The sequence below is a fragment of the Eleutherodactylus coqui genome, chromosome 2 (assembly GCF_035609145.1).
Source record: "Eleutherodactylus coqui strain aEleCoq1 chromosome 2, aEleCoq1.hap1, whole genome shotgun sequence".
In the NCBI taxonomy this organism is placed as follows: domain Eukaryota; kingdom Metazoa; phylum Chordata; class Amphibia; order Anura; family Eleutherodactylidae; genus Eleutherodactylus; species Eleutherodactylus coqui.
Window position 1 is genome coordinate 114,141,207 of NC_089838.1, and position 20,439 is coordinate 114,161,645.

Here is a 20,439-nt window from a genome sequence, read left to right on the forward strand (position 1 = left end):
TCTCACTCAATCCCCAAGATTATCCTACTGCAGTGGATGCATTGATACAAGATTGGGGCCACAAGCTAGTTTATGTATTTCCTCCAATTCCTCTGATTCCCAAAGTACTTCAGAAATTTCTTAACAAAAAATGTTCTCTGATTGTTCCATTTTAGCCCAGGAGAAGCTTGTTCTCTTTTCTGAAGAACCAATTTATCTTCCAACCCTTCCAGATATATTGACTCAAGGTCTATTAACCTATTAAAATGTATTAAATCTTCATTTTTTGGCATGGATGCTGAAAAATCCATACTCGTAGGAAGGGCCTGTCAGAAAGGGTGGTGCAAATGTTGCTGTCTAGTAGTAAAGATACTATCCACAGACGTAACTTTTTAAAGCATGGAAAAATTGCCTTATGGTGTGGCGAAACAAGGTTAAAACCCTCAACATCAGGGCGGCTTCAGATGACCGTATATCGTACGGGTTTTCACGCCCGGACGATATACAGTGCCCGTCTCTGCAGAGGGAGGAGACTGGAAGAGGTGGGAGTAGTGCACTGAGCTCCCACCCCCTCTCCACCCTTCGCCGCTATTTGCAATGGGAGAGGCGGTATGGGGGCAGAGCTAAGTTTTGGGAACTTAGCTCCGCCCCCTCCCATTGCAAATAGTGATGAGGGGCGGAGAGGGGGCGGGAGCTCAGTGCACTGCTCCCGACTCTTACAGCCTCCTCCTCCTGCATAGAGGGACACCGTATCCCTAGGATATTAAGGCTCCCGATAGTAGCACTCAGTGTTCTTTATGATAATAAACTCTTAGCTGATCGATTTTTCTAGGCTTCTGAAAGTGGCAGGCATCTATTAAAACCTAGAATTGAGATTCTATTTCTATCCTGGAATTTATGTTCGGGGTTTGTATGGAAGAGGATTGCGGTTGATTCCACTTCATACAATGCAGGTGCTAGCTGTTTCTTACAGCCAACACCTGCCCGCAACAGCTCCGATCAGCACTGGGGCTGAGCGCAACTGTTAAGCCTTTAAATGCTGCTGTCAATTCTGGTATAACATAGTAACATGGAATGTAAGGCCGAATGAAGACAATGTCCATCTAGTTCAGCCTGTTTATCCTCCTAAGTTGTTGATCCAGAGGAAGGCAAAAACACCAAAAGGCAGGAGCCAATTAGCCCATTTGGGGGAAAATTCCTTCACAACTCCCTAATGGCAATCAGAATAATCCCTGGATCAACCCCTAATGCTTCCTACCTGCCTGTATACCCGGATTAACAATTAACCTAAGATTTATATCCTGTAATATCCTTCCGCTCTAGAAAGATATCAAGTCCCCTTTTAAACTCCTCTATGGATTTTGCCATCACCACATCCTCAGGCAAAGAGTTCCACAGTTTCACTGCTCTTACAGTAAAGAACCCTTTTCTGTATTGATGATGATTTTGTTACCGTTGTAGTCCTGGGTATAAACTGATCATGGGAGAGATCCTTGTATTGTCCTCTCATGTATTTATACATAGTTATTTGATCACCCCTTAGCCGTCTTTTTTCTAGGGTAAACAATCCCAATTTGGATAGCCTTTCTGGGTATTCCAGTCCAGTCATTCCATGTATTAGTTTAGTTGCCCTTCTTTGAACCCCCTCCAGCACTGTAACATCTTTCCTGAGCACTGGTGACCAGAACTGTGCGCAGTATTCCATGTGGGGCCTGACAAGTGCCTTATATAATGGAAGGATAATGTTCTCGTCCCTCGCCCCTATACATCTTTTAATTCACGCCAAGACTTTATTAGCCTTTGCAGCAGCTGACTGGCATTGGTTACTCCAGTATAATTTACAATCCACTAGTACCCCCAGGTCTCTTTCCATCCCACTTTTCCCTAGCAGTACCCCATTCAGTGTATATTGGTGACATCCATTTCTCCTGCCCATGTGCATAACCTTACATTTAGCAACATTGAACTTCATTTGCCATTTTTCTGCCCAAGCCCCCAGCTTATCTAGGTCCATTTGTAGCCGTACATTGTCCTCCGTTGCATCGATTATATTGTATAATTTTGTGTCATCTGCAAATATTGATACTTTACTGTGCAGTCCCTCTATCAGGTTATTGATAAATATATTGAACAGGATAGGCCCTAATACTGAGCCCTGTGGCACCCCACTAGCGACAGTGGCCCAATCAGAGTACGAACAATTTATTACCACCCTCTGCTTTCTATCTCTGAGCCAGTTCTTTACCCAGATCAAGCTGTCTCATTTTGTATATTAGCCTATTATGTGGCACGGTGTCAAATGCTTTAGGCCTCATGTCCACGGGGAAAATCGGGCCCGCTACGGATTCTACATGTAGAATCTGCAGCGGGTCCCTCCTGCCCCGCGGACATGAGCGCTGAAAATAACAATAAATAAGAATTTACCTATCCGTAGCGGGCGGCGAAGCTCTGCTCTTCCTCACGGCCGGATCTTCTCTTTCGGCCGGCGGATGAATTCCTTACGCCGGCGGCACGTCGTCGACGTGCCGCGCGCATGCGTCGGGCACATCCGCCGAGCCGAAGCAAGGGAGATGCGGCCGTGAGGAAGAGAAGAGCTTCCCGGTCCGCTGCGGGTGAGTAAATTCTTTAAATTCCTATTTTAGGTCTCCCGCGGATCCGGACGGCTTCCATAGGCTTCAATAGAAGCCCGCGGGAGCCGTCCCCGCGGGAGACCCGCACGAAAATGGAGCATGGTCCAGATTTTTTCATGCTCCATTTTTTTTTAAATGCCTTTTATTGACGATCCGCGGGTATTTATCTACCCGCGGGTGGTCAATGCATCCCTATGGGGTGCGGATCCGCGCGCGGGAGATCCGCTGCGGATTTTAAATCTCATTTTGCCCGTGGACATGAGCCCTTAGAGAAGTCCAGATATACGAAATCAATACACTCCCAGGTCCAGCCTAGAGCTTACTTCATCGTAGAAGTTGATCAGATTGGTCTGACATGATCGACCCTTCATGAATCCACGCTGATGAGGAGTTATTCTGTTCTCTTTGAGGTATTACATCGAACTGCAGGAGTGACCAAACTATCACAAATTCTTGTCCCCTATGGGGACTAGAAAGAAAGAGAAAAAATAAAAATCAATTTAAAGTGTTATTAATCATTAAAAAATGTAAGTTTAGAAAAAATCCTTTTGCCATATTTATAATAAACCCAAAAACCTATTTGGTATCACTGTGTCCATAAAAGTTCGCTCTATCAAAGTAGCGCATTATTTACCTTGCACAGTGAACGTAATCAGAAAAAAAGCCAGAATTGCACTTTTGGTCTCCAAGAAAAAAAGTAATTAAAAAGCGATAGTCATATGTTCTCCAAAATCATACTAATAGAAACTACAGGACATCCCACAAAGAATGAGCCCATGCACAACTATATCGATGGAAAAAGTTATGGCAGCAGAAATAGTTTTTTCCAAAGATGAAATTTTAAAAGTAGTATAGCCAAAAAAAAAACTTGTTTGGCATCGTAGTAATTGTATTGACCCATAAAATATGGTTGTCATGTCGGCATTTTTGCTGCACGGTGTGTATGTCATAGAAATAAGACTTCTTCGATTAAGGGGATTTTTTTTTTTTCATTTCACTTACAATTTTCAGTACATTTTATGGTACATTACATAGTATCATTGAAAAATAGAACTCGGCCCACAAAAGGCAAACCCTCAGACAGCTACGTTTGATGGATAAATAAAAACTATGATTTTATTTTTTTTTAAAGTGGGGAGGAAAAACTGAAAATAAGAAAGTGCCATGTCTTTAAGGGGTTAAAGCCTTTGCTTTGGTTCCCTTTGATCCTTTAGATTTTATTTCAATAAGAACCTGACCTATTACATACTGGCCGCAGACTTCAGCAGCCAGACAGTCCCAATATGATTGAGGAGTACTGGCATGATGGAGACCAGCCAGAGGGGCTGTGCAGGAGTATCGATCGCTGAGCTCTTATTGGCTGCAGTGCCTGTTGTGTCACATAAATAGGCTGTTTTTGCTGGGGCGGTCTGGAAATGTGAGAAGACGTGGAGCAGTGTTGTGGGACACAGCAGGCCTGTAGAGAGGCACGTATATCCTTGTTTTAGTGCATAGGAAAGGCGTTTTACAGATGAGCTGTAACTGGGACAACTCAACACAGAATTAACCAATGGTGCTTTTAGACATAACGATCCTCATTCAAAAAAATCGTACAAACAAGTGAAAGTGAAAGATAATTGTTTAGTCTAAACGTGAGCCTTTTCATTTGGTTTAATGAGCAATTGTTCAGTCCCTGTATTCATTTATACAGGGACTAAACGATTGCCGTTTGAACACGCAAACAATGCATTTGCCTGTCTAAACAGGCTGTACGAGTTGCGTCGCTCGTTCAAACTAGAATTGGCTTTTCTAAAAGGACCCTAACAGGATGAAATGGCTTTTCTCAACTGGACAAAACCTTTACGTCCATACAGTAAAGGACATGATGGCATATGACTTTGGTCTTTACAATCTACTGCACTTCTGGACTTCATGGCAGTTCGAAGTGATGGAGACCTGATATACCTCAAAGGACCAATTTTTTTTTTTTTGTTTTAACCTGCATGTCTTTGACATGATCACAAATGAAAACTGGCCTTTGAGTTTCATATGAGGCCCTGGGAAGAAGGAAATCTTGTCTCTTGATGCCTAAATTTATTCTTTCCTAAACTAGGGCGAGAAAAGTGTTCAACAGAAGCTGGATATTTGATATCATTCAGACCTTCTTTGCAATGAATTTATAATACGAACAAATTTACAACCTGTAACGTTATATTAAAGTGATTATTAAACTGTACTAATGGTTTTTATAGGTTATATTCTCAACTGAAAGTGTGTATGGTGCCGAGGACCTACAATGACCCTCAACCACAGCGGATTTGAGTCTCCTCTCCCTGAACCCTGGATGTTGATAGATAACTTCACTGCAATGGAGGACATTTTTCGGTAACAAAAACAATTCTGCAATAAACTGGTTTGCTTGTTTGCAAAGAGCACTGCCTATAAGCTGGAGACCTGGGTCTAGTGGTATTTACTAGAGAAGAGCGAGCATACTTTTGGTAAGGTGATGTACTCGAGAGAGCATCGCCTTTTTCGAGTACCTGCTGGCTCGTCCCTGAAGATTTGGGGGGGCCGCGGGGGTCTGGGGTGGCGCGGGGGAGCGAGGAGGAGTGATAGAGATGCCTCTCTCTCTCTCTCTCTCTCTCTCTCTCCCGATCCCCTCTGCAACCCCCCGCTCACCCCTGGGGCTCCCCCGAATCCTCAGGGACGAGCAAGCAGGTACTCGAAAAAGGCGATGCTCTCTCGAGTATATCGCCTTACAGAGTATGCTCGCTCATCTCTAGTATTTACTGTACTATTGCAAAAAATGTTAACCATTGTTTTCTAATACAGCAATAGTACTTTAGCCAGTTTATATGCTGTCTTATTATATCTGACATGTTGGTTTGGATGAGGCAGCATTTTACCTTTTACACCTCTTATCTTTTCCGTATTAAAGGCAGCATACGGATCACTTGCTGTCACCATGGTGGAATCAGAGATTTTCCAGAGCGTCATCCCGACGGCCCCATTACATATGGAGGTTGCCCTCTGACCCAGGTAGGGACAGGTAGAGTTTAAAAGCACCTCCCTTTCCACCCGCGCTTCAGTATCTTCCTGTCCCTACGGTGGGACAGAGGAGCAGCTCCAGAGCTGCAGGAGAAGGAAGAAAAAGCTGCGGAGGCAAGAGACTTACCGCAAGGAATACTTAGCGCACGCTGTGCGGCCCCCCTGGAGGGGTAGAGGTCGGGGCCGCACACTCAAGAGTCCCTGCATCCCCGACCTGCGCCGCCGACGGAGCCGTAAGTCGCCTCAGTAGCGCTGGTCTCCCTCGTGCGGATCGCATGTTCGGGCCGCCGCTGCCGCGATGGGATAGTTCCTCCTGGCAGGGGAACGGCAGCGGCGGCCTCCCTGGACCTCGGGCGCATAGCGGTGACGTCATCCGGCGCGGTGACGTCACGCGCACAACGTAGGGGGCGTGGCTACCAGCGAGAACCCGGAAATGGCGCCAAATTTGAAAATCCTCCCCTTAAAAGCAGGCTAAACTCCCAAGGAGGATCCTGCTGACTGCCAGCAAGTGTATGTGAGTATGTCTACCCGCGACAGCTCAGCACGTGAGGGAGAGATTGACACCCTACCAACTGTAAGTAGGCTATACGCCAAAAAAGTATGCGCAAATGGTCACTTGTACAGCGGATGCATATATGTTCCCCTTCTTGTCTCCCTTCTCCCCCACTTTCATGGGTAGATGGATAAGGAGGGTCCAAAGAAAACGGACCCGAGGAAAAAATCGAAAAAATGCGTCCTCTGCAACAAAAGGCTCGAGGAGAGCTATAAAAAAACCCTATGCGAGGAGTGAGTGTATTACCACAAGTAATGCTCCTGAATCCAACGCTTGCACTGCTATAACAGTGAATTGCTCTGCCTTCACAGATGCACGGGGAAAATTCTCGCAGAGGAGAAAGCAGCATTCAAATCCGATATCCGCTTCATGATAAGGGAAGAGCTGCAGGCTTCCATGGCGTCCCTTCCCCAGGCCCAGCCAGGTCCGTCACGGGTCCCTAAAAGACCTAGACAGACCGAGTCGGCGAGTTCGATCTCCGGTGAATCACTGGAGCTCCTGTCCGAAGGGGAATTAGAGGACCCACCAGTTCCCATAGAAGACGAGAAGAAATATTACTTCTCATCAAGCGACATTGCGCACCTCATCAAGGCGGTGAGGGAAACAATGCAAATTGAGGAAGATAACCCGCCAAGAACAATCCAGGATGAGATGTTTGGCGGCCTCCGATCCAGGAGAAAGATCATGTTCCCGGTCAACCAGACGCTGCAGCAAGTGATTACGGACGAATGGCAGGAACCGGAAAAAAGGATAACGGTTCCAAGAGAGATCCGAAACCGGCTCGCATTCGCTACCGAGGACGTCCGCCTGTACAGGGAAACCCCTAAGGTGGACATCCAAATCGCAAAAGTGGCCAAGAAGACCCTCTTGCCCTTCGAGGATACCTCCCAGCTATCCGATCCGATGGATAAAAAAATCGACGGATTAATGAAGAAAGCCTGGGAGGCAACATCCTTCACCATCGAGGCTAACATAGCCTCAACCTCAGTGGCTAGATCCATGGCGCTCTGGCTAAACAGGCTAGAAGCCTCCATAAAGGATCGGGCCCCCAGAGAGGAGTTGGCTAGCTGTCTCCCCCTCTTAAAAATGGCTACCGCCTTCCTGGCTGACGCATCAGCGGAGACGGTAAGATACGGGGCAAAAACCGGAGTCCTCAGCAACTCAGCGAGAAGGGCATTATGGCTGAAGACTTGGGCCGCAGACATTACATCAAAAAATAAGCTCTGCGCCATCCCCTTCCAAGGGGAATATATGTTTGGGCCCGTCCTGGACAAAATCCTGGAAAAAGTCGGCGACAAGAGTAAAACCCTGCCCGACAGACAACCTTTCAGGAAACCATCCTTCCCGAAGAGGACGCGCCAGCCACCTCCCGAAGTTAAAGGGAAAGGGAAGACTGGAAGATGGTCGTACCCCAAGGGAGGTCTGGGTAAGGAAGTCCAACCCTCCCCTGAACAAACAGGGGGTAGATTAGCGGGCTATCTAAGCCAGTGGCAAGGGGTAACATCTAACCCCTGGGTACTCCGAATAATTGAAGCGGGGTACCAAATTGAGTTCCACTCGCTACCCCCGAGGAGATTCCTCATAACCTCCCCTGGGTCCCTACAGGAACAAGGGAACCTCATAAAAGGTGTTCAGGAACTCAAGGACCTAGGGGTCATTACACAAGTCCCTGATTACGAAAGGGGTGAGGGATTCTATTCCCCCCTATTTCTAAGGCCTCATGTCCACGGGCAAATTAAGAATTAAAATCCGGAGCGTTTTTCCCGCACGCGGATCCGCGCTCCATAGGAATGCATTGACCACCCGCGGCAAGATAAATACCCGCGGATGGTCAATAAAAGTGAATTAAAAAATTTCTGGAGCATGAAAAAAAAATAGGCATGCTCCATTTTAGTGCGGATCACGCGTGCGGGAGCTCATAGAGCACATAGCTCAATTGTTCTCCCGCATGAAAAATAAAAGACAATTACAGTGCATCCGCACTGAATCCGCAGCCCAAATCCGCGTTACAAATCCGCAGCGGATCTGATTTTCCCCGTGGACATAAGGCCTAATAAAGAAACCAAACGGTTCCATTAGGACTATATTTAATCTTAAAGCCCTAAATAAATTTATCTCGTACAAAAAATTCAAGATGGAAACAGTAAGATCCATCGTCTCACTAATAGATCGAGATAGCGTAATGTGCACCATAGATCTTAAAGATGCATATTACCATGTCCCAATAATGGCAGCCCATCACAAGTACCTGAGATTTGCTCTGCAGGAGGGAGACAAAATCCAACATTACCAATTCACGGCCCTTCCATTCGGAATCTCCACCGCCCCTCGGGTGTTCACGAAAATCGTAATAGAGATGGTAGCCTACTTCAGGCGGAACCAGATCCGCATATTTCCGTATCTGGATGACTTTTTGTTGGTGTCAAGGACGGAGAAGACCATGCGTATAGACCTATCCATGGTCTTGTCCACCCTAAACAGTTTAGGGTGGATAGTTAACAAATAGAAGTCCGACTTGAACCCTGGTACACAAAAGGTGTACCTGGGAGTATTACTAGACTCCCACATCCAGGAATCCCAGCTTCCATCATCTAGGAAGGAAGACCTCACCCAAAGAGTAAACTCCCTCTGTCAGGCTACGACGGTTTCCATTAGAGAAACAATGAAGGTGCTGGGCATTCTGACAGCTTGCATTCAGATAGTCCCATGGGCACAAGCCCATACCCGGCAACTACAAGGATTTATCCTTGCCAACTGGGACAAACGGCAGACATCCCTGGATAAGAAGGTGAGCCTGTCCGTCTGAGTCAGAGTCCCTACGCTGGTGGACCTCACAGAGGAACCTAAGCAAAGGTACCTCTTGGTCACAAGAATCTACTGTACCCATCACAACAGATGCCAGCAAAACGGGATGGGGAGCTCAAGTAGCCGACCTAAATCTACAGGGAATCTGGGACCCCCAAGTAGCTAAACGCTCATCCAATTTCAGAGAACTAAGGGCAATCTGGGAGGCCCTTCAGGCAGCAGAACCCCTTATAAAAGGAAGGCATGTCAAAATTCTAACCGATAATGACAGCTCTGTCATCTGTTCGTCACCAGGGGGGAACGCGACACCCACGCCTGCAACAACTGGCAACAAAGATACTCCGCTGGGCGGAATCCAACGTGCTGTCCCTCTCAGCGATCCACTTAAAAGGGTCCACAAACGTTGCTGCTGACTTCCTGAGCAGACAGAGCATTCATCCAGGAGAATGAGGACTGAACCAGCGAGTCTTCAACCAACTAATCTGCCAGTGGCGACAACCGCAGATAGACCTGTTCGCCACGAAGAAAAATTCAAAGTGCCAGGACTTTTACTCGCTGAACCCCAGAGACAATCCATGCGGGGTAGATGCCCTGTCCCAAAGCTGGGAAATGGACCTAGCCTACACCTTTCCTCCCTTCCCACTGATCCCCCGCACCCTCAGGAAAATCCAAACCAGCCGGGCGTCAGTTATACTAGTTGCCCCTATGTGGGACAAAAGGCCCTGGTATCCCCTGCTAAAAGCCTTGGCGATCCGGGGTCCATTCCTACTACCAGCCGTGGAAGATCTTCTCCTCCAGGGCCCACTAACATACCCAGGGGTCGAGAAATTGAAGCTAGCAGCATGGATGCTGAAAGCATGATACTGCGTGGGAAGGGACTCTCCCATAATGTAATTACTACCCTGACAAAAAGCCGTAAACCTATCACGACAGCTATCTACGATAGGATATGGAAGAAATTCAGAGTTCTGTAAAATAGAGCCAGGGAAAATCCCAGGGATTGACATTCCCGTAATCCTGGAATTTTTGCAGGCAGGCCTAGAAAAAGGCCTTAGTCCTAGAACCCTTAAAGTTCATACAGCAGCACTAGGGTCCTACCTAGATTTTCCCTTGGCAGAACACCGCTGGGTGCGTAGGTTTCTCAAAGGGGCAGAACGGCTTCGACCCTTTGTTAGAGAAACTTTTCCTACCTGGGACCTAAATATAGTCTTAACTAGCTTTTGCCAACCCCCCTTCGAACCCCTCTCACAACTCTCCCTGAGGCTACTCACGCTAAAAGTTACCCTTTTAGTTGCCATAACTTCGGCTCGGAGAATAGGGGAATTGCAAGCATTACATTGTATTGAACCATACATGGTAATACAAGACAGAATTACCTTCAAACTAGACCCAGCCTTCCTTCCGAAGGTAGTGTCAAAATTTCATAGGGAGCAGACGATCACTCTGCCCTCCTTCTGTCAAAATCCCCGTAACGAGAAAGAGAATTTCATAACCTAGACGTTAGGAGAGCTGTTCTAGCGTACCTAGAGGCCACTCGTTCTTTCCGTAAAAATAACCACCTCTTTATCTAATTTCAGGGGCCGGCAAAAGGAAAGACAGCATCTAAGAGCACCATCGCGAGGTGGATCAAGACCGCCATCCAAGAGGCATATAAAGCCAGGGGTCTCGATCCTCCGAGGAAAATTAGAGCCCCCTCCACTTGCTCTCTCTCCTCCTCTTGGGCAGAAAAAGGCCAGGCGTCTGCCGAGCAGATTTGCAAAGCGGCGACCTGGTCTAGTATACATACATTTACCCGACATTACAGGGTTAACGTCCAGTCGGACAAAGACCTGAGTTACGGATGGAAAGTCCTTCAGGCAGTGGTCCCACCCTAGAGCCACGTATAATCTGGTATACTCCATATGTAATGGGGCCGTCGGGATGACGCTCTGGAAAGACACGGATTACTTACCGGTAGTCCCATTTCCAGGAGTCATCACGACGGCCCATAGTTCCCTCCCTTTTAGAATAATTTATGTTCTTCAAATGTAAATATGACCGAATAAAGGTAAAATTTGGTTTAGTAAACACTGTCCACCGTAATAATTTATGTCACTGAAGCACGGGTGGAAAGGGAGGTGCTTTTAAACTCTTCCTGTCCCTACCTGGGTCAGAGGGCAACCTCCATATGTAATGGGGCCGTCGTGATGACTCCTGGAAAAGGGACTACCAGTAAGTAATCCGTGTCTTTTCAGCGCAGATTCTGCCTGTAAAAACTGTGGCAGAAATCCACTGCCAAGCCATGAATTTAAAGGGGTTGTCCCGCGCCGAAACGGGTTTTTTTTTTAATAGCCCCCCCCCCGTTCGGCGCGAGACCAACCCGATGCATGTGTTGAAAAAAAAAAAACGGATAGTACTTACCCGAATCCCCGCGCTCCGGTGACTTCTTACCTACCTTGCGAAGATGGCCGCCGGGATCTTCACCCTCGGTGGACCGCAGGTCTTCTGTGCGGTCCATTGCCGATTCCAGCCTCCTGATTGGCTGGAATCGGCACACGTGACGGGGCGGAGCTACGAGGAGCAGCTCTCCAGCATGAGCAGCCCCATTCAACACGGAGAAGACCGGACTGCGCAAGCGCGTCTAATCGGGCGATGTGTATACCCCAACTTTGTTTCGCGGGACAACCCCTTTAACTCTGTGAATGAGCAAAATTTGCATGTGGAATTTCTGGCATGGATCCGTGTTAAGTTGCATGTCACTACTTAACGCAAATCTGTACAGAATCCTATTAGAAATGCCATGCACGGATTTTGGCAATTTACAGGGCTTAATTCGCATACTGAAATATGCAGCTTAGCCACGGGTTTTGACCATGATTTTTTTTTTTTTGTGAGGTCGAAAAATCTACATTGGATTTATCACGTGAACATTAGTATGACATGGCTTAGAGGACATGTTACCTCCCCTGACATCTCTTTAGTAAATTACTTATTCCATGTAAAATAATTCTGGATAATCTTTTCGCAGAACTCTGCATTGGGCCATACCTCTGTTATTTCTCATAGAAACGTGAATAAAATGACAACTGCATGTTATCATTCCCTTTATGAAAGGGGTGACACTGACAGCACTGATTAGACAGAGCTAGACTGTCACACCCTCAGCTGGTAACACCCAGTTGTCAATTTATTCATGTGTTTCAAGGAAGAACAGGAACGTCACAATACAGAGTTCTAAAAAAAATGACCCAAAACTATGAAGAGTACAAGTATTTACTGTAACAGATCTGTCAGGAGTGGGGACAGGTCATCTTTAATAAACCATCACAACATGAAGCTATTTTGGCTGATGATTCTGGTGCTCCCACAAAAATAGGATGAAAACAATCCTGCTATACGGGGTCTAGATAATACTATGCGATTCATAGCAAAAGACTATACAGTGGCCAGTCAAGGCATAATACAGCTACAGATGGCTACTTGGAGGACCTACCACATTCTCTAACAATTGCAGCTCTCGATTCATACATGGCCACTTCTCTACTAATTGGTTTTTGTTTTTTTTTTCTTTCTTGGGGCCACTCTCGCACATAGCGTTAGCAAAACACAATGATTTTGATTGCTGCTTTTTGCCACGATATTAGTTTTCAGACGCAGTAACCTGCGTCCGACTGTTTTTTTTAGCGCACCCCAAAAATCGCAGTGTTAGAAAACACGGTGTTCCAGCACAGGTCTGCGAGGCTCCATTGAAATCAATATGAGCTTTTTACCACAATTACTGCGATGCTCAAAACTTCACTGTAATTGTGGTAAAAAGCGCACATGGGAGTGACGTGAAGATAAGGAATACGCCTTTCTCTACTGGATTTTCTGCTTCTTTGGATGTTAGGGGGTGCCTGGACTCCTGGCACCCCTCACAAGTAAGACCCCCACATGTATTGACATAGTTTGACGGAGCGCAAAAGTGTGTTTTTTCCTTTTTATCCTGATTGCATAAAAAGCGCACATGTTAGAGTGGACTTGATGTTTTTCACGAGCAATTGGTGCTGGCTGTTTTGACACCTTATATCTAAATAAGGCCACATACTGTAAAGAGGGGAAATCTTGGTGAAAGGTTTACTCCCCCTTGGGAACTTGCACAGTGACTACCCCCTTGATGGTACGCATTTTCTGGGGCACTTTTGGGTAATGGAACAAAGAAATTTAGAAAAGGCACGAGCAGTGGAAACGGATTGAACATTTTGCATGGTGAGGCGAACAAGTCTGAACTAAAAAGTATGTATACAAACTCATGGTCGCCTTACAGCACAAACCAAGGTATTACAGCACAGATTATAATTAAACTGATGGGATACTTATCTCCCAGCAGAATGGAGCTAAACAGTTGTCTGTTTCCAAGGACAACCAGAATAAATGTAAAAAATTGGTGAGAAGCGTGAAGTAAATTTAATTGCAAAGTTAACTTTTTGTTTAGTCTTAAATCTGAAATTTTGAAGGCACAACTGAGTTTTAATGCTGTATTAATTACTGTTCAATACTTTTATAAATCCTCTCAAGGGTGCCATCAAGATCCCGATTCCCCAGTGCTCCAGGGTTGCTGTCAAAAGAAGAAGGCTATCAACATTCTGATATATCTGATGCCACAAGGTAGATTTTCTGTTCCTGTAGCATGTGCTTCTGTAACTTGGACTTCTGTAGCTTGGACTTGGTTAAACACTATGTAGTCATGGCACTTGCTTTTAAGGCTACTTGCTGCTTTTTGCAGTGTCCATCAGGTTATACGTCTGACAGACGCCCCTGTAGAAGGCATATACTGGCATATGCATCTGTTGGCCAAAGGTTATGTTAAAAAGAAAAGATCCCTCTACTGCATTTTGTTTCAACTGAATGCCTCTGTATGGCATAGTAGTCTGCTACTTAATACAGCATAAGGGCTTATTCAGACGACCGTATATCAGCCGCGTATTCACGCCGGCCGATCTATGGCGTCCCTCTCTGCATGGGGAGGTGGCTGGAAGAGTCGGGAGCAGTGCTCTGAGCTCCCACCCCCTCTCCACCAACTCTCCACCCCCTCTCCGCCCCTCTGCACTATTTGCAATGAAGGGAGGTGGGATGGGGGTGGAGTGAATTCCCAGACCTTAGCCCCACCCCCTCTCATTGCAAATAGTGCAGAGGTGTGGAGAGGAGGCAGAGAGGTGGTGGGAGCTTAGTTCCTGCTCCCGACTCTTCCAGCCTCCTCCCCCTGCAGAGAGAGATGCCGTATATTGTCCGGCGTGAATACCCGGCCGATATACGGTCGTCTGAATAAGCCCTAAAAGGTATAGCGATGCATACACTTCAGATGGAGAAAAATACTTTTGGCCTCCATTGGTTAAAATGCGAACTATAGAGATGACTGACATATTAGCTGGAAGCTATTTTGCCATATTGCAGTGGATATGGCACACACTGTAAACCAGTGTGAAAATTCCCTTTGGTTGTCAGTGATTCCTCTGATATGAGCAGAAGTGTAAAGGCCAATTTACACACCGGATATCTTTCAAAAGATTGAATGATCAGCGAACGTTTTGCATAAAGTACTACTGGGCACTAATTGTTGTTAGTACTTGATAGCTTAATTTGCATGCAAATGAGCTTCTAGGAGTTGTTACAGAACTCAGCAAGAGGTTTGAGCTCTGTAATTAGCTCCATTGTTCAGCCACAGGCTCCCCATGGAGAATTCAGCCCCATGGACAGCAGACAGTGTGGGGTCCTGCTTATCAGCTGTTCTACTGGGCTGAGAACAGCTGTAATCGGCTCTCCTGGGCAGAACACTGCATGCAGTCCTGCTTATCAGCTGTTCTGCTAAACAGTTTTCAAGCAGAACTGAAAAGTCTTTCGGCCAAACAATGAGATGGGCACATTTAGACACTATTATTGCTCAAAAGAGTGCTTTTAAGCGAATTGTGAGGGATAATTGTTGTGTCTAAATGAGCCTTAAAGGGGTTGTCCCGCGGCAGCAAGTGGGTCTATACACTTCTGTATGGCCATATTAATGCACTTTGTAATATACATTGTGCATTAATTATGAGCCATACAGAAGTTATAAAAAGTTTTTTACTTACCTGCTCCGTTGCTGGCGTCCTCGTCTCCATGGTGCCGACTAATTTTCGCCCTCCGATGGCCAAATTAGCCGCGCTTGCGCAGTCCTGGTCTTCTGCTCTCTTCAATGGAGCCGCTCGTGCAGAATGCAGGCTCCGTGTAGCTCCGCCCCGTCACGTGCCGATTCCAGCCAATCAGGAGGCTGGAATCGGCAATGGACCGCACAGAAGAGCTGCGGTCCACGGAGGAAGAGGAATCCGGCGGCCATCTTCACAGGTAAGTATAGAAGTCACCGGAGCGCGGGGATTAAGGTAAGCGCTCCGGTAAGCTTTCTGTACGTCCCTGCATCGGGGTTGTCTCGCGCCGAACGGGAAGGGGGGGGGGTTGAAAAAAAAAAAACCCGTTTCGGCGCGGGACAACCCCTTTAACTTGAAGCTGCTGAGTCCAAATGAGAAATCTGTAATGGGACCCTCAATTACAATTCTTCTTTTAACCCCTTGAGTGGCACGCCCGGAAAATTTCCGGGGCCGAGCTCCACTGCTCATAGCGATACTGCCCGGAAGATTTCCGGGCTATGTATCACTATGGGAGCTGCAGAGCACAATGCCACAAGCTGTGACAGTGTGCTCTGCCTGCACAGACCCACACAGAGCAGTGCAAGGGCTTTGAAAAACCAGCAGAAGATATTGCCGACATGTCGGCAATGTCCTGCTTTGTTTACAGGTTGCCATAGAGACCATCGGCTTGTCAGAAGCAAGCCGATGGTCTCTGTGGCAGGGAGAGCTGGTTGTTAGCTGTCAGAGGACAGCTAGGCACCAGCTCTTACAGCAGAGATCAGAGAAAACCTCCGATCTCTGCTGTGTTAACCCTTTACATGCTGCAGTCTATGTGACTGCAGCATGTAAAGGGTTGTCACTGCAGCATGTAAAGGGCTGTCACCATCGGACCCCCGGAATGTGATCAGGGGTCCTGATGGGTCCCTGTGGAAGTCCCCTATAGGGACAAAAAAATAAAAAATAAAAATAAATAAATTAAAAAAAAAAGTAAAAAAATTATTAAAAAAATAAAAAAAACACTTGTCTCCCTTTACTTTGTAAAAAATCAAAAATACAATCACACATGTGGTATCCATGCGTCGTAATGACCCAGAGAAGGAAGTTAATACATTATTTAACCCCTTAATGACATGGCCCCTTTTTTTCTTTTTTCCCCATTTCTTTTTTTCCTCCCCCCTGTTTAAAAAATCACAACTTGTCCCGCAAAAAACAAGCCCTTATATGGCCATGTCAATGGAAAAATGAAAAAGTTATGGCTCTTGAGACGCAACTGCAAAACTAGTTGAAATTCAATGATTAGACCATTTTAAAAAACCTGCCCTGGTGGGCACGACAGGGTGATAGGAAACCTGCCACTCAAGGGGTTAAAGGGGTCTTCTAAAACTAAGATATTGATGACCTATCCTCAGGATAGGCCATCAATATTGGAATCGTAAGGGTCTACTGCTCAAGATTTCGGTAATCCACTCATTGAAGAGGCTGCAGCTTCTTATTACACATAAGATGTCACGTTCATCAGTCATTTGGCCTGAGAGCAGTTCAGTCCCTTTCAAATAAATGAGACTGAGCTGCTATACCACACTCTGCCACCATACAATGTACTGTGCTGTGCCTAGTGGCCACTTCAGACAACTAATTGGTGGGGGGTTCTGAGCCTTAGACTTCCACTGACCTGATATTGATCACCTCTTCTGAGGATGGATCATCGTCTTGATCTAAGGAACCCCTTAAATAGAACTCATCTCATATGGGGAAGAAAGGCTTTTTGAGTCTCTTAAGGTCCCAGGGCCTGGGTGCAACTGCATCCTTTCCACCCATTATAGTTAATGATGATCTCAACCAGGTTTCTGGTATTTGCAGCATAGTTTTTATTTTATTTTATTTTTTGTCAGACTACTGTTTTTGCTCTGAACAATACTTGCTAGAAGTAGGATAAAAAAAACTTAGGAAAGTATAAATGCACTTTGCAGGTTGAGTTTTCCAGATTGCACACTTTCTCCTGAAGACTGTGACCAAACGAGGGTCAGTGTTGGTGTTGATACAGAACTGGATTTGCTGGATTTGAAAAAGCATAGATTAAGGTGTGTATTACTGTGATCCATTAACATTTGCTTAAGGTTCAAAAACTAGTCTTTGTGATCTAATATTAAAGGGGTTTTCTGTGGAAATACTACTGATATCATCAGAATAGGTCATCAGTAGTTGATCGGCCGGGGTCTGCCACTCGGGACCTGACCGATCAGCTGTGCGAGTGCATGCTGTCAGTGCCGCAATAACAGGCACTGTCAGGATGCACTGTCACAGTTGAGCAGTTGGGGTCTCAAGCGGTGGACCCCGGCCAATCAAGAGAATAGGTCATCAATAAAAGTATTTTACGGAAAACCCCTTTAAGCTGGGAAAGTAGCAGATATTGTAGATGGGTATTTTACAATAACATGGATTTTTTTTTTTCTATGAACATTCTGTGCAACAGTTCCCGCATAGCACCACAATCCAGTAAGTTCGAGACTGATGAAGCTGTTCTTCAAAGACGGCAGAAGCAAATAGATTATGGCAAAAACACCATTGGTTATCGTTGTTATCGACAAGAAGTGCCCAAGTAAGCCTCTCCAGAACTTTAGCAAAGAGCATATTAAGAGGTTTCCAAGCTTCAAGTGCTTGTGGCAGAATTTCTCATTTGAGTACTTTTTATATTTGCGCTATTAATGTCAACTAGCTACACTATTTCAGTGAGTCAACAGTGGCAAAAGTCTGTCTTGCCTCAAATAAGTAGATCACTGGAAAACCACCTCACACAAAGCTGTGTCCAGCCTGATTCTTCAAGGTTTAGTGGGGATAGTTTCTCTTCACACAGCCTAAAACTACAAGCGGAACTCTGGTCTGCTAGACTGTAAATAGTGGCTGTAGGCATAATCGGGAAGGTTACTACAGAAGAATCAATTTAATGGGAGCTGTTTAAATCTGTATACAGTGAGCCACCCCTCCTGGTGGTGCCAGGCAGTCAAAGTTTGCACTTTATAGCTCTAACGGTGATATATGCCAGTAAAATTTAGCTCAAACCGTTAGAAAGATATATTACAAAACTATGGGTAACTCCATTTGGACAATCACTCCAGCATGTAGTCACCACAATTGCCTGCTGATGGCTGGGGATAATGGTTAAATCCAAGGCAGTTGGCCGTTATAGATGCATCTTCCTTTTAATATGTGTAGTTTTGGGTTTGTTACTTTTAGTGGCTTACTGCTGTGGCTAATATATGGACCCCATATGTGAAAGCAGGTCCTAATAGGACATACCAACGGGCCATGCAGCACATTTTACAACAGAAAGCTGTGTAAAGGTGTTTAATGGTACATCCACACTTGATGTTTTATACACAGTATTGCAAAATCTGTATGTATTTGTGGATTTGCTGCAGAACTCTCCCCACTCATTGAGAGGGGTGAATCCTGCAGGGAAAATCTGCAGCAAACAGTTGACATGCTGGGGATTTAAAATCCACACTGCATTTTAATTCAGCATGGACTTCTTTCCTACACCATGAGGATGAGATGTGATAAAATCTCATCCACATGGTTTGTACTTTAAACACTGGATTCCAGAAAATCTGTACCTCTTGCAATGTATGATTATGACCTGAGGATACTTTGTAAATGGGATGACAGTCGTTCCTGTGCCATCACACAGGATATTTGGTCACTGAATGAAGGCGTAGTGCGCCAGAGATCTTTTGGCCACCCGTCTCTATTCCGAGTAAACGGGCAGTCTTTCATCTATGAATGACTGCCTGTTTACACAAGCCAACAGTTGGGTTTGTTTTTTTTTCAGGTGAGCTAAAACCCAAGCAACGCTGAGGGATTCTCCTTCGCTTGCCCTGTTTGGTCCCATGTTTACACTGGCCAACTGTTGCTTGTAAGCAACTATTTGGGCGACTTTCGGCCCATGTCAAAGTACCCTAAGTTACCTTACCCCCACTAATCTTGCCCTGTATTATCACTAAGTGTTTTTCTACTCTAGTTTCAAATACCCATAGCAGGTAATGTAATAAACACGTAATATATTTCAGCATATTCTAAAAAATATTACAATATCTATAAACACTTACAGAAAGCGTTCAATAATTTCAGATCTGCAAGGATACCAGGAATTCACCCCCGCAGCCCCAATAAATATAAGAAGTATAGTCGGCGGTCTTGGGATATGCAGATTAAACTCTGGAGACGTTCACTTCATGCATGGGATCCTCCTGTTGAGGTCTCATTTAAGTAAGTATGAAGTGTTGTGAATTCTTCCTGTATGAATATTGATCCTTGCTGGTAAAACACATGGACATCTTGCGAAGGGCACGTGGGTGCACCCCTGCAGTACATCTCATTGTAATGTCTATTAAAAAGAAATGTAAATTTTAACTTTCAAAGCAATTTACTAATAAGTATTGATAGTTACTAGGTATACAGCTTATTTTCTTTTAGAGTAACTGCACTTGGGACAAAAAAATTGACATATTAAAAGTTTTGATCACTGGGAGTCTGCGTGCCAAGAACACCACTGATTGCTGAAAGGGGTAGAAGTGCTGACCCAAATGCTGTGCACCTCGGCTGTCATTGTTCCTTGGCAGCTGAAGACTGGCGCATAGATGTGTATAGAAGTGTGTGCCTGTCTTCAGCTGCTAAGAGGAGCGGACAAACTATGGCATTCAAAGAATCATATGGGCAAGCGCTTCAACCCCATTGTTTCAGCAATTTAATGGGGATCTCTGTATCTGGATCCCTACTGATCAAAATTTGATATGGCACTCTAACATCTCAATTTCTCAAAAGTGCAGTTACTCTTTAATGGTTATTAAAAAAGTTAATGGCATACCTGTCTTGCAGGAAAGAAAAGAATTATGGTCCAACACATAGTTTGTTTAACCCTTGGTTACATAGTACGGAATCCTTTCAAGGTTTAAATTCTGATCTATTTGACATACAGGTAGGTTTGATCATATTCCATCTTTGTGAATATTGAAAGAAATTGAAATTTACTTTGACCCACGTGTTATGTTCCAGTTACAAAAAATTTGGCAGATCAGCTGATGTAACAGTCACATTGTCTTCGTGCAGCTTAACATACTATGTCCAACTAGTTCAGCCTGTTTCAACCCCCCCGGTAGGCCAGAGGAAGGCAAAAAAACGACAATTTGGCTTATATGGAGGAAAAAAATTCTTTCCTGACTCCATAATGGCAGCCAGAGTAGTCCAAGGATCAACATTCAAGATCATCAACCCCGTTGGCCACCTAATGTCTATATCCTGTAATATCATTGCGCTCTAGGAAAGCATCTAG

At 45.3% G+C, this 20,439-nt stretch overlaps 1 protein-coding gene across 1 annotated transcript in view; it reads left to right on the plus strand.

The window, feature by feature from the left end:
• The window catches only part of LOC136611630 (oocyte-specific histone RNA stem-loop-binding protein 2-like), a 34,698-nt gene that overhangs the window by 6,287 nt on the left and 7,972 nt on the right, over window positions 1-20,439 (plus strand). Inside the window, 7 exon segments of the mRNA XM_066591379.1 lie at window positions 4,841-4,894; window positions 4,896-4,973; window positions 13,531-13,620; window positions 17,081-17,191; window positions 17,584-17,709; window positions 19,239-19,376; window positions 19,986-20,085. Coding sequence (XP_066447476.1) covers window positions 4,841-4,894; window positions 4,896-4,973; window positions 13,531-13,620; window positions 17,081-17,191; window positions 17,584-17,709; window positions 19,239-19,376; window positions 19,986-20,085 — 697 coding nt within the window.